Source organism: Naegleria lovaniensis (genome assembly GCF_003324165.1).
Source record: "Naegleria lovaniensis strain ATCC 30569 chromosome Unknown tig035, whole genome shotgun sequence".
NCBI lineage: Eukaryota > Heterolobosea > Eutetramitea > Acrasida > Naegleriidae > Naegleria > Naegleria lovaniensis.
This window is the reverse complement of record NW_025407858.1, coordinates 356917-371620: the sequence shown is the minus strand read 5'-3', so window position 1 is coordinate 371620 and position 14704 is coordinate 356917. Positions and strand designations below refer to the sequence as shown.

Below are 14704 nucleotides of genomic sequence, written 5' to 3'. Positions count from 1 at the left end.
GTGAGTTCCAGAACGTTCTTTTACGAAAGATTCAGAGATTGGCGCCAACAGAATGAAACATGACTTGACACCAAGTATTTTGTTTGAAATTGTCTTTTGAGCAATGTCACATCTGTGAACCAATCTCTGTACCAGTTTGTTACAAAATATTACCAATGCAAGGACACCACAATGCCTATTTCATATTTAAAAGATTCAAAGCGATAAATAAACGGTGCGGAGATTCCCTCTCCGATCAGGGGTCAGTTTTGATGTGTCCCCAAGTGTTTTTTTCGTATACACAGGCGTGAGTGCTCAATCTTAATGCACACTTTTTTCATTGTGCGTTTCTATTGTCCTTCGTGCGCAATTTTTCACTGTTCAGGCGAAACGATCGGAATTAAAGCAGCAACACATTCTTCATGTTAAAGGAGTAAAACATTAAAAAATGTCGAACACTAATAACACTGTTGAAAGAATTCCCTATTCCAAGTACAGAAAGTTTGGAAATACTGGCTTACGAGTCTCTCCAATTTGTTTTGGTAAGTGAGAGAAAACACCATATATTCCGATGATGATCAATATTGTAAAATTGATTATCTCACCCGATAATGAATATTACAATAATCATTTCCAATTATTACTAACAGGATGTATGAGTTTCGGATCATCAAAATGGCAAAATTGGGTCTTGGAAGAAGAAGAGTCTATGAAGTTATTGAAGAGAGCCTATGATTTGGGAATTAACTTTTTTGATACTGCTGATATGTATAGGTAAGTTAGAGATCCCGGAACTTCAACATTTGAAATCATTTTCTTTTGCCTTTTTCCAAACATCCAATGATCCTGTTTCTTCGATTAGCAATGGTGAGAGCGAGAGAATTTTAGGAAAATTCCTCAAGCAAAATAACATTCCAAGAGAAGAAGTGGTCATTGCAACCAAAGTGTTTTTCCCTGTGGACAAAAGTGGGGAACAAAAACCTTTGCTTTTCCAACCAGAGAAGGTGGTTCCAAACACAAGTGGACTCTCCAGAAAGCACATTATGCATGCTGTTGAGGATTCCTTGCAAAGATTGGGAACTGACTGTATGTAGTAAGAAGCTTCACTTTGTCAGTTTAAATTAATTTCTAACATTACTCGATAATGGACAATTGATGGCATTGTTCGAACAATGTATTGACCGTTTTAAATGTTTTGATCAAAACAATGATTTTACAAAGATATTGATTTGTACATTATTCACCGTTGGGACAATAACACACCAATTGAAGAAACTATGGAAGCATTACATGATCTTGTGAAATCTGGAAAGGTCAGATATATTGGTGCCTCTAGTATGTGGGCTTGGCAATTCGCTAAAGCTCAATTCATTGCCGAGAAGAGAGGATGGACAAAATTCGTTTCCATGCAAAATTTGTACAATTTGATTTATCGTGAAGAAGAAAGAGACATGATTCCATTGTGTCGTGATTTGGGAGTTACTGTGACACCATGGTCTCCAATTGCTCGTGGTATCTTGGCTCGTGCTCATGAATTTGTCAATACCAATGATTTTAGAGGCACTACTGTTCGTTCAGGAACAGATCCATTCTTGAAAATGTTTGAGAATGCTGTCAATGAGGGTGATAAGGAAATTTTGAGACGAGTTTCTGAACTTTCCAAGAAAAAGAATGTAACACCTGCTCAACTTGCTATTGCATGGGTGTTGCATAAGCCTGGAGTTTCAAGTCCAGTAATTGGAGCGACCAAATTGGAAAATGTGGATTTGAATGTCGCAGCAGTGAATATTGAACTCAGTGCTGACGATTTGAAATATCTTGAGGAGCCTTACAAAGCTAAGGCTGTTCAAGGTGGATTGCAGTAAGTCACTAGTGAGACGATTAATAATACATATTGATCATTGTGTTGAATTTTTTATTAAAACCTATCTCTTCATCACCTATATTGCACAGCATTCACAGTTGTCACACCTGTTTCAATTTCCATTTTAGAAAAAAATGCAACAAACAATGTGGCATGACACAAACATTGTTGAAACCACACCTATGAACAAGCTAGCAACTATCAACCAAGATTCTCAATTTTGCTACTCTACATTTCTCATCAATTCCTTCATTAGAAATCTTTTCATAACTAAAACCGAACCATCTCATCTTCAACACCATCGTTTCGGATGGAAAGCGATGAGCCATCTATGTGTTGTGGTAGTAGTGATGCTATGGCTTTGGCTTTCCATATTTCTACAACGACATCAAGATACACTTTCATATCATGTTCGGAAATTCCAACCACCACCATATGGTATTCAAACTCAAGTATTGGCATTGCATACAGATTCATCATCGTGGCCATCATCAGACGTACGTTCAGCACGATCGAACAGAGATGATACTCAAGGCGCTGATGCTCTCGAGAGGCAAAATTTAAATTCAGGAGAATATTCCATGTGGAGAGTGGAAAGTCAAAGTGGTGACAATATTCTAAATTGTAGTTCTTCTTACACAAATTTTACTCTCAAATTTTATGTTGGAACGACGAACACTCAACAGTCCAATTTTTTAACTCCCATGCATCAGGATCGAATTTTCACTCCTAATGAGACGTGTGGCAACAGTTCAAAGAATCCATGTGAACAAATGGGACAAGTCTTTGACTATATTAATGAAAGAATGATGCAAGATAGTGTCAACTACAAGTGTCTCAATTATAATATCACCATTGTTGTGTTGCATAACATGATGGAACGACAACTATACACACGTGTTGTATGTGGAAATAAGATTGTAAATATTGACAAGTCAAAAAACGATGTTAAGCTTTCTCTCACCATCACAAGTGACAGTTCAACAAAACTACATACTCTGAGTTGCAGTTATATGTATGGAGAACCATTTGTGACAGATCCTTCATCAATTACTTCACTGTATTTAGAGAATATTGTGATGGATAGTATGGTACTTTCTCCAGTTAGAATTTATAACTCATTTCTAACCAACACAAGAGTGAGTTTTATTGAATTGGAAAAAGTGAATATCACGAAAGCGCAAATTCTGGACAGTGAAATTACTTTTTTTCAGGTTTCTCAAGTCTACATGTATGATGTGACAGTTTCAGGCGGACTAACCATGACCGATTGTTCCAATATATACTTGGAGGAGTTTGAATTCTATGAAATAGTGTATGGTATTGGTGAACCATTCATTAAGATACAAAATGTGGAAAAGCTTGTGTTCAATTCAAGTCAATTTGAATTAGGTAGAAAATCAAAAGTAACCATTTCGATAGCTATTGATATTTATATTCAGAATACAGTTTTTATATATCGTGACCTCAAATACGAGCAGCCATATGAAGAGGAAGATTATGGACTTGTTATCAAATTATTTATTAGACTTTTCATCATTGACAGTACATTCAAAAAGAGAAATAGTCTACAAGGATGGCTCAAGTTAATTAGTGGAGGTTATGCCATGATTCAACAGTCGCATGTACTCGACAATGTGTGCACAAAAGCGGAAAGTATCTTTTTCTTTTACCTTTGTGAAAATGTTGCTATAATAGAATCTACATTTAAGAATAATGAAGCGCCACATGGTGGTGGAATTATGGCTTCACGAGTGAATGAATTTTCCATCTATGGATCTGAATTTACTAATAACACAGCAAGATTGGGTGGAGGAGGAGCAGTTTCATTACTGGAATTAGCGGATTGGTTTGATATTCGACATACGACATTTGTATTGAACTCGGCACGTTATGGTGGTGCTATTTATCTATCGAATGGAGTTGGTGGTTCTCTCAATGTTAAAAATTGCTCGTTTGTGGAGAATTATGCATGGGAAGCAGGTGGAGCTCTCTATACTGTGAACTCGACCTATATTGCATTGTGGAATTCTAATTTTGAGTCCAATCAAGTGAAATCAAGTGTTGATTTGAACGATTCCTATGAAACTGGTTGCAGTTGCATTACAACCTCAATAGCACCCATTGGAACTGGAGGCGCTGTTTCTTTATTTAACACACTCTCCTATTTTTCCAATACTACATTCAGTAAGAATGATGCAAAAAGAGGAGGTGCTATCTTTACCACATCAACATGCAACGTGCAACGTTCAACCTTTTCAGAGAACTCTGCCTCCATTAGTGGAGGAGCTTTATTTTTCGTCACCAAACCTCCTCTCTTGAACCAAGTCGAGCTTTTAGATAACCGTGCAGGTGTTTATGGATTTGACACTGCAAGCCCAACTATGGCTTTTACTCAATCCATTATTGAGCCAAAACTCAACGATCGAAAAATATCAGTTTATTTAGGCGAACAGTTAGTGATCAAATTTAAGGACATGACAGATCGAAAAGGAAATATCATTTCAGTCATGTATGAATGTCCTACAGTATCACTCTCAGACCCACGTTTCACATTGACGAGAAATGATTCAAAATTTAAAGAAAATTTATTGGAACTTGGTATTTTGGCCAAACCAACCATTGAGCATCTAGAATTTGGAGAAGACATGATCAATTTGACGCTACACCTTGGTTTTTCTCAAACACAAGTCCATAATTTAACCATTTACATCCAAGAATGCCCAACCGACTTTGTGATTCAAAATGGAAAATGTGAAATTGGTTTCCCATTCAGTACAGTCATTCCAGGTATTATTGCAGGAACTGTGGTGGCTACCTTATTAGGAATCGTTCTTGGATCTCTTTCATGTTTAGGATGTGCTTTTGCAAGTTGGAAAATATATCGAGTGGCAAGAGGTGTCTACTTGAGACAACGTTCCGAAAAGGAAATTGAAGAGAAGTTATTGGTTCATGATTTATCCATTTCGGATTATGGATCAATGAATAGCAGTGCAGAAGAAAGACCTTCTCTATTAGGAAAGAATGCCAGTAATTATATCATTTCGGCTAGTGAGTTAAAAATTGAAAAGAAAATTGGAGAAGGAGCGAGTGGAAGGTTTGTAAATCAAAGTCAATTCTCTCGAAAATATTTCACACTCATCATCTTCTTGATCATTATAATCTCAATTTCAGTGTGTTTAAAGCAAAATATAACATGATGGACTGTGCTGTGAAAACGATTATCAAAAAGGAAGATGCTCATGAAAATTTTGAAAAGGAAGTCATGCTTCTCGTTCAACTTCGACATCCAAATATTATTAGTTTTTATGGCATTTGTATTTCTGAAAATCAATTGTGTATGGTTGTGGAATTGGGTCAAAATGGAAGCTTAGAAGAAATGATTAAGGAAATGAAAAAAGGAAGAGTGAAAAAAAAGTTTAAAGAAAAGTTAAAGATATTAATTGGAATTTCGAATGGTATGAAATATCTTCATGGAATTCAACCAAAATGTTTGATTCATAGAGATTTGAAACCTGCCAATATTATTTTGGATCATTCAAATACTCCAAAGGTAAGTCAAGTTTTGTACTTTTTACAACAACATTTCAACGAATATCACAATACTGACTTGGTGTTTGACAACTCCTTGTCGTAGGTTTGCGATTTTGGGTAAGTTCTATTGGAGAATTAACATGTTGTGACTTGGTGGTTTATTCAATACAGATTGAGTCGTGAAATATCCACTCACACTCAGACGCATTCACTGACTGGTAACATTGGAACTTTAATCTACATGTAAGTGATGTTTAAAGTTAACGAAAATTTTTTTAATAACGTGACTGTGATAGGAGTCCCGTAAGTGTGGTAATATTTTTGAGATGATTTGATAACTACTCTTGCAGGAGCTCATCCTTGAGGAAGATTCTGATAATGGACCCAATAATCTAATGAAAGAAAACGCCACAAAAATAGATGTTTATTCTTTTGCGATCATCATGTACGAATTGTTATTTGAAGAGACACCTTACTGGAATGAAAATTGTGAAAAATTGAACTATTTTCATCACCTCAATGCCGAGAAAAAAGTGAAGGCGTTCAATTTATTGTATCATGTTGCAAATAACGAAAAGAGACCGCTCGTTCCGTTTTTAAATGTTGATGAGATGAGAAGTTGGTGTGAAAAATTCATGATCAATGATGATCCAACCAACGATGAGTTCCTGATTGGGATGGATATGTATGTCAAGCTAATGAAACAGTGTTGGTCAACAAATCCAATCGAGAGGCCTTCATTTGAAAGAATTCTTCAAAAATTGACTGATATCTACAACATGGAGCTTTAAAAATCCTTATAGCCATGCTTATATCCAATACACTTATCAACTTCTTCAAGAATATAGCTCACCATGTAATACATGTCAAGTTGCTCACATATCTTTTTGAAATGCTCAAAAGCGACAGTTTTTCGTTGTTTAGGGGCACAAAATTGGTAATGTAGCATGACGATTCGAATAGTACTAAAGTGTTTTGTTTGTACTGCTAGATCAATAATTCCCCAAATTTGCTCTGTTGACAGTAATTTGTGCTCGTACTGAAGAAGTATCCGGATAATGCTTGGCTTATGTCTCGAGATGGCACAACATAGCAACTCATACAACCCAACACAATCATTGATTTTCGTTGGAATGGCTTCCAATACAACGTTCAACATAAACAGTCTGGAATTATCGGCAAGTATGAATTCTACAAGTTTTTGGCAACATTCATCACTCAATTTCAGCACGAATATTACCTTCCGTAAAATGTCAGCAAATATTTCACAGCTACCATACCTGGAGGGCTTAAATTTGGTGTGAACAAAGTCCATCAAAAATTCATCATTGTCGAAAGAATGCTTGGACCGTTTGATAATAAACAGCATCAAATTACTGAAATGTGCGTACATGGGCGGATGAGCACTAACTTCATCAAACAAAGAATTCATGAGTTGTAAAAGTACAGTAAACTCGAGAGCCAAATGGTTACACAGTCCAAGCTGCTCACGCTTCTCCAACAGTGCTTGCACACGTTGAAAATCTCTTCTAATTAATAACGTTGAAATTGTCTCGTTGAACGGTTGGGATAAGTCTTCAGAGAATCTATGGAAGTACCAAATACAAATTTCAGCAGAGCCTGTATGGAGTACCCTAAACAAATCTATATTTGTCTTGCTGATAAGACTTAATCTTTGTTGGCTTGGAAACTGTTTAAGGTACAAAGTAAGGAGAGGCTCTTCCTTTCCACATTTCTTTTGCATTAAAAAGCGTGTGATGAAGGCAGAGGAAAACTCTGTCTTATCAAAAGTATTGTCTTCAATCACGGCTCTCAATAACGGGTCAGCATCTTCGTTGTAGCACCATTTGAGATAATTGTGTAGGTAGGCCTTTTTCTGACTTAAATCTAGACTTGGGTGAAAGAAAAAATAGCATGAGCATGTTTTACAAGAGACCATGAAGCAATATGACTGAATTAAGCTCGAGATTAATGGAACTACTTGTGGATGTCTAAGAATAACGTCCAGGCGTGTTTGTTCAAATTTCAAACATTCTCTTAAAATGTTTAGCAATGATAAAGGATACGAATCAAGAAGCTTGGATATCGCGTTGATAGATTGTGTTAGAGTTAGCCAGTGGCCTAGGTTCAGTCGTTCGAGAGATGTGGTAAAAAACCTTTGCCAAAGAATAGTATTTTCTTTTGAAAAATATTTGTGGGCAATTCCAAGTAGCCACTCAAAACATTCCATGTCAAAAGAGGCCTTACTTTTTTGGTTAAGGACAATCAAGTAATGTAAGGCTCTAACATGAAATTTCTCTCTAATAGGCTTCAAGCAGTTGTAAATGGTTGAACATGATTTCATTAATTCACTAATGCTAGCAATATCAAGATATTCTACAACACACAAAAACATATCTTTGCTGTACATCAAGCCATTCAGCGTGTTAGGCTCAACTTTGTCGTCATACAGATATTTCCGATTCTTCACGGTCTGTTTCAAAATAGTTTTCTGACATGGTTTACCGTGCAAGCCTTGATCATAATCATCAGATACATCACCTTGATACATATCTGGGCTAATGCGGCTATCACTTCCATGCTGATTGGTAGACGTACAATGATTGGGCTTTGGTCTCGTTAAGCACCTCCGTCTGAGTACTGGGGACATTACTTCAGTTATTAATTGAGGCAAAGATCTAATGTTGTTGTAATTTTTTTGTAATATGGTGAGGCTTCTAGTAGCATGGTTGCAGAGAGGCTTGTTGTTAACAGCTTTTAATGAAATTAATTATTCTAGAATAATTATTCATTTGATTTTGATGAATTAGAATGACGTTCAGGTTCGACAATGATTGAATGAAAATCGTATCCTCTCCCTTGAAGCTGCCATTCTTTTTTTGGAAATTTCGAAATTGTGGTATCATCATTCAAATCTAAAATAATTTTCTAATGTGTGCCTCGCTTTGAACGAGCATGTTCATTCTACGACAGAGATGGGTTTTTGGAAAATTCCTTCCATAATTCTTCAGCAAACTCTACCACCACACTCTCCTTCTGCACTTCCGATCCCTTCTCTATTCTCTCTTTTAAGAATAATTTAATACGGGATTGTAAGTGAACATCTAATCCTCTAGAGGGATCTTCCAAAGCATGTTTCATTTCAAGGTAGAGTTGTTGCTTTTGCTGAGTGGCTGTGTTGTTCGTTGACGATGACATTTTTTTAACATTGAATTCGTGGTTTAATCCATCGTCCCATTTTCTGCTTCCGTCGCTCCGGTTTCCCAGACAGTGATGCGATACGGTCCCAGCTATTGAAATGCATTGGCCTGAAATCCAAGTACTGTTAGCCCTCTTCGTTGTCAGATGCCACAAATACTACTATTCTGCCAAGATTGAAGACAAAGGACCTTGTGTACATAAACCTCAATACATTTTTTTGACATTCAAAGACAACTTCAACATTATTGGTACCCTGTCCGTTTCTAAATAACGTAGTAACCTTGTCCAATCTAACCTGGGTGCCTTAGCGAATTAGAAATGATATAAAAAGAGGATGAACAAAGTGTTGAAACTCATTAAAAGGACAACAACCAGGATTTTTTGGGAGAATCGATTTTCCAGAGACAACAAGAAAAAATGTCTAAACCTCCTGTTTCTCGCGAAGAACACCAAATATTTCTTCAACTTCAGCAAAGAAATGCTTCGGTGAATGAGTATCGAGCTGAACTTGCTTCCTATTATTCTCATCCACAATGGCAACGATGTACGGTTCCTCCTCTTTTTGTTCCTTGGCACGATCTGAAACTATATCATCAGTTCATCATGAATTTGAAGGATGCCAACATGAACTCCGAAGAACAACCATCTTCATCTGGTCTTTCAAAGAGATTTGAATTAATCTCTCAAAATTTTGAAGAACGTTTGAAATACTACTCTGATCAAGGACACTTAAAGTCGTGTGTCGATTTTCTTCAGGATTTACATGATGGTGGGCACACTGTGTACTTGATTATGGATCAAGAAGAAGTGAACACTCAGCGTGCCTACACAATTGGTGTTCATTATTGGTATCCTGAATGTACTGAATTTCTCTTGTCCATGGATGTTGGCAATGAGCTAAGTCAACAAGTCATCTTTTCACTCACTGGCAAAATCTTGAATTATTTGGCTGAGGTTGTCAAAAGCGCTCCAAATTCCATTCAAGCTGGAACCAAAGTGAAACATGTGTTGCCATTCATTTCGAATGATGCTGTCGTTTTTGATGAAATCACACCAGAAGAACGTCAGCTGCATTTAGGAACCGCAAAATGGTTTTATATCAACTTTGCTGATAGTTTTGATTTCCCTTGTTTGAAATTACACTTGGGACAAGAAGAGGTCTCTGAATTTTTGACATCTCTTTCTGAAATCGAGCAAGAACGTGGTTCGTTAATGAATCAAATCTATGAACATGATTCCAATGTGGTATATTTGAAACATGGTCCAGTGAGTACAATTCCTGATATTGAGCTAGCGTCGAACAGTGCAATGCTAGACTTTATCGAATTAGCAATGAAAGTGTCAGAAAAGGAGTTTGAAAACAAGACCAGTGTCAGTTCTCTGGACGAGCTGAATCGAGCTGCTGGAGGTTGCTCATTAGAGAAATTGAAGACTCTCATCAAGAACCATCCATCTTTCAATATTGTGAACAAGGATTCATTTGAATATGCCATGTGGAACGATAAAATAGACACCATGCATTATCTGATTCAGAAAGGACTTAATTTAAAGGGTGATGGCAATGATCGAACATTATTGATGAACGCTGTACAATATGGCCATGAGGAGGCAGTGAAAATTCTGCTTAAAGCAAACGCTCCACTCAATGATCGAGATTGTGAAAATTGGACTTGTCTTTCTATTGCTTCCAGGGCTGTTTTACATACTGACATGGCTCTCGCAAAGAGAATTATGAACATGTTGTGGGAAAGTGGAGCAAGAGAAATGTAATTTCATCCCAATGCATATTTGTCAATAACCATCGAATGCATTTGTTATTAACAACCACACCAAAAGGAAATTCAATAAAAAATGACCCAACGCTTCCGTATCGAATTTGACACCCTCCAACAACTCCGACAATTGTTCTTACAATCCTTAGAAATTCAAAGAGAAGTTGGAGGAATATTATCATCACGGATGCTTGTGGACGACGATCAAACGGAAAACGGAGAGAAGCACAAGAGAAAGGTTGTTGTTGTGAATGATGATGATTCCGAAAGAGTTGAAGATGAAAACATTCTACTTTTGGAATTACCAACGGATGAAGTCGCAAATCGAAAGGTCGGAACACAACACAAAGAATACACATTATGTGAGGTACATGACGATGTTCCTTATACATTCCATTGCCATCCCATTGAAGTTGACATCAAGTCACAACTTCCGATCAACATTTCGAACTTGATATCAAGGTTTGTGTATTAGACAAATAATATATGTAAAAACATCACAGTGAGGACATGATAGGAGTTGTACAAGATCATGTGTCCAATAATGGTTATCTATCAAACTGCAACGGAAAATTAGAATTTGATATTTTGTTATGTCCACTGGGATTGTTTGTTTCTAGTGCTACTGAGGTCATTATTAACAAGTGGATTGAACTCGAAGACGAAATTGTTGTGGACAAACATTCAAAAAAGCTCATGAAAAAGTTGAGCTCCACAAAAACAGAGGTGGATGACTCAAATTTTGTGAATCAGTTAAAGCATTTAATACACACAACTCTCAACGATGATAATCCGTTTTGGGCTAGCGAAGAAAATGCGCTTATGAATAATGGCTTTAATGAATATGTTGGAAGTTGGTATTACTTGAATCGAGGAGAGGGATTTTTCGCAAAAGAAATACTTACCAAATTTAAATATTTAGGATATCAATATTGGTGGAAAAAGCAAGTCTTCTCAATTGAGAAGAAGACGAAGAAAGCAGCCCAAGTTCAGGAAATTTGTGAAGTTGAAAATTTGGAAACAATGAAATATTTGGCAGAGTCTCTACCGTTGAACAAACAGTTGGATTGGTTCAAGAGCACAGAATTTCTATCTATTGATTATTCAAAGCACAAATTATTGCAAGACTATTTGACGGAAATGCGAACTTTTGGATTTTATATTCAATTTTTCAACTGGAACAGCGAGCGAATAGATTTTGTGTTTGTAAAATAATGACAAGTCCTGAATCGAAAATGAAAGGGTTAACTCAACAAAACTGAGTTTCAACAGCTGTTGATCTCAGAGATCAAGCTCTTCTCAAGTCTCCACTAATCCGAAACAAACAAAAGAATTCAGCAAACGGCACTTCCACAGATACTACTGCCAATACTTGTGAAATTGTCACTCGAAGATACTGCAACGTTGTTGAATATTCCAGACAGATATTCTTAATAGTTTAGGTTGTTGCTTGTATTGTGGATATAGAGGATCCAATAAGGAAAGGATGAACAAGTGATTCGAGAAGTAGAGGCTTTGGAAAGACAAGGACACAAAAGAATTCTCATGCTTTGTGGAGAGAACACAATACACATTTGAGGATTTCATAAGACAACTCGTGGTTGCTGCCAAGACAGAACCAATAAGGTTGGAACTTATATTCCAAGAGACATCATCGTCAAACTCATAATATGGAAATGCATCCTTTCGGAACTAAGGGACAATATTACGATCGTTTGCAAACCATGGATAAGGCATTTGTGACTTTCCATACCTCTCAGTAGTTGGTTTTTCCAGACAAAAGACGTTTCTACACGCTTGCCAAAGTGCAAATTAAAGTTTATCATAAGAGTTTTTGGAAAATTGAGGTAAGGACATTTGTCTGGGAAGGGTTCCAGAACTTGATGAAGAAGATGACGATTTCTTTTCTGGTACCTTGTTTTCAAAACTTTTGATCACTGCTATTGATTCTTGTTTTCGAAGTGACATGCGCTTTTCTCGCTCCTCTTGTCTTTTCTGCTTCAAAGCCAAACTACGAGAGTCTCTTGGGCTTAACAAGCCAGAGAGATTATTGTGAGATTCAACAAGTGGTGGTTGGTCATCTTGAGGAGTACTGGGAGTTTTTGTTACTTCCTCTAGCGTGGTGGATTTGTTGACAGTTTGTAATGTTGTGGATGGAGAGCGATCTACTTGTTCCAAACTTGGAGAGGTAGTTCCACTCACCGGAGAAATTGGTGACAAGTAAGGTTCCACATCTAATTTGAAGGGTTTCTGTGATTTTGTGGGTGTCACGACCTTACTATCTGTGTTTGTGACCTTTTTCTTGTACTTTTTCCACTTGTGCTCATTGTTCGCATAAATTTCAGTTTTCAAAAACATGATGGTAGCATTCAGGGTTGTGACACTAAACCCGTATTCTGATAATCCATGTTCTTCTTCTAATTGATAATCTTGCATAAAATTAAAGTTGGTGATGAGATTTGGAATTTTACATTTCACTACCACATAGGCAAGGAGTGGAATCATGTCATCCGTGGTCACAAATTCTGTTTTCATATTTGATTGCTGTCTATTGATACAAGCAACAATTTTATCTGTCGTTTGCTTGAGACATTTCATCTTGTCAAATGGATTTCTTGCACAATTTAAATGTTTTGAAAAATAGGTAATGGAATCTGTTTGGTTACACTGAAAACTTTTGCTGATGTTTAAAATTTCATAGAGATCAAATTCTGCTGGTTCATTATTTTCTGATTTGGAACATGCTGCATCGATGACTTCACACATGGTCAAAAAGTTCTTGTCCTCTTCATTGAACGCATACTTTTCAAGAAACGGAAATAATTTGTCATAAATACCCTCCATCAAGACACAATGAATTGAATTTTTCAAGTCCTTCTCTTCCTCAGGTGTTGCTATTTTAATAAATTATTTTAGAAATTTCAGAAATGATAAAATGATTGGTAAGAAATTGTAAATGTAACATACGTTGTTGTGATGAAACAAATTCACCATAAATCACATCAAAGTATTCCCTAATTTTGTCAGGAATAGCAGAATGAAAACCTTTCAATAGTAAATAATTAAAGTTAAAATGTTGAATCGATCTTTTGAGTTTGTCATTATATGCTTTAAAATTCCAATCTTGTAAAAATAAGTGATAGCTAATACCAATGCATACAAGTTCGTGATCACGTGGTGTGAAAAATCTTTTTTTGAGCACTTACTCTTCCATATTGGAGGGAGATGTAGAAGACCATTGTTTGCTTCCTCCTATGGATCGGTCATCCTTCTTTGATGAATCTTTGGTAGAGTGATGATCTTGTAACGAAGCTCCAACGGTGATTTGTTGATATTCCTAATGATATGAATTACAATCGTTCACAACAAGTTCACAAATATGAATTTCACACAAATGTTTCAACCTACATCACTTAAACATTTATCAATAAATAAAACTTTGTAGGGTTTAAAATTATCATTGTAACACGTTTCTTCTTTCAATACTTGTACAGTAAAATGTTTAGAAAATCCTTTTCCACTTTGTAATATATTTACAGGTTGAACTTTTTCTGCTTCTTCCATAATACTAGAGAGACTGAGAGAAGACAGATTTAAAGTTTTTCGTTTTTCTTTTTCTAAAATTTCAAACTTTTCCTTATTTTCACTGAGATGATTTCCTCGATCTGTAATGAATTCTCCAACAAATAATGGAGAATTTGAAAGTATATGATCCTCTATAGAGTATTCGTGCAGCACGATCATTTATGAGTTTTATCATTAATGTTGTGTCAAAACCATTCAAAGAATCCATTCGGTGTTACTTACTAATAAAAGCTTGAAGTTTTGAAGCAGGATATTTCAAATGATGAAAGACATATTCCACTTCTTCATCGGGAGGAATGCAAATAGTTTTTTGTGCCTCCATACATGAATGTAAATATTGTTTGTTTGCAAGTAAGATTTTCCAAAATGTCGCGCCTTCAATGGTGAAAACTCTTTTCTTTCGAGTCATAGAACTAGGAGAGCTATTTTGAGATTGTGACGATGATGACGCGATTGGAGTGATTAACATATCTCCATTATTGGTATTGTTGATGATACTTGCTCTATTGGATTTAATTTCTTTTCTTTCAAATGTCAAATCAGAAGAGGAGGATGAATTTGTTTTGTTGTTGCTGGCACTATTGGATGCTGCCATTTTCATAAATGAACTTGAAGGCAACGACGATGACATTATATTTCCACTTCCTCCATGTGGCATAGACGAGAGAGGATGATTATTTTTCATTGTCAAAACTCTCCGATTGAAATCTAATGAGTGTTGTTGTTGAAAAAAATTAAATATTCATTCAACGATGATGATGTGTCGGAG

The 14704-nt window shown here is 36.2% G+C and overlaps 6 protein-coding genes across 6 annotated transcripts; 4 read left to right on the top strand and 2 right to left on the bottom strand.

Annotated features, from left to right (window-relative positions):
• Positions 1–427: 427 nt before the first annotated feature.
• On the top strand, positions 428–1844 carry C9374_008983 (uncharacterized protein; the record flags this gene model as incomplete). Its single annotated transcript, XM_044699119.1, has 4 exons — positions 428–521; positions 630–753; positions 842–1065; positions 1201–1844. The coding sequence occupies 4 exons, from the start codon at positions 428–430 to the stop codon at positions 1842–1844; spliced, it is 1086 nt and encodes a 361-aa protein (XP_044545160.1).
• Positions 1845–1977: 133 nt separating this feature from the next.
• C9374_008982 (uncharacterized protein) lies at positions 1978–6168 on the top strand (the record flags this gene model as incomplete). Its single annotated transcript, XM_044699118.1, has 6 exons — positions 1978–4940; positions 5018–5396; positions 5481–5494; positions 5549–5620; positions 5674–5680; positions 5728–6168. The coding sequence occupies 6 exons, from the start codon at positions 1978–1980 to the stop codon at positions 6166–6168; spliced, it is 3876 nt and encodes a 1291-aa protein (XP_044545159.1).
• Positions 6169–8341: 2173 nt separating this feature from the next.
• C9374_008981 (uncharacterized protein) lies at positions 8342–8575 on the bottom strand (the record flags this gene model as incomplete). Its single annotated transcript, XM_044699117.1, has 1 exon — positions 8342–8575. One exon carries the CDS (start codon positions 8573–8575, stop codon positions 8342–8344), a length of 234 nt encoding a protein of 77 aa, XP_044545158.1.
• A 420-nt stretch (positions 8576–8995) lies between these two features.
• Positions 8996–10348, top strand: C9374_008980 (uncharacterized protein; the record flags this gene model as incomplete). The annotated part of the gene is made up of 1 exon (XM_044699116.1): positions 8996–10348. One exon carries the CDS (start codon positions 8996–8998, stop codon positions 10346–10348), a length of 1353 nt encoding a protein of 450 aa, XP_044545157.1.
• An 81-nt stretch (positions 10349–10429) lies between these two features.
• On the top strand, positions 10430–11565 carry C9374_008979 (uncharacterized protein; the record flags this gene model as incomplete). The annotated part of the gene is made up of 2 exons (XM_044699114.1): positions 10430–10812; positions 10854–11565. 2 exons carry the CDS (start codon positions 10430–10432, stop codon positions 11563–11565), a joined length of 1095 nt encoding a protein of 364 aa, XP_044545156.1.
• Positions 11566–12162: 597 nt separating this feature from the next.
• Positions 12163–14593, bottom strand: C9374_008978 (uncharacterized protein; the record flags this gene model as incomplete). Its single annotated transcript, XM_044699113.1, has 5 exons — positions 12163–13244; positions 13318–13493; positions 13557–13687; positions 13759–14066; positions 14158–14593. 5 exons carry the CDS (start codon positions 14591–14593, stop codon positions 12163–12165), a joined length of 2133 nt encoding a protein of 710 aa, XP_044545155.1.
• Positions 14594–14704: the final 111 nt, after the last annotated feature.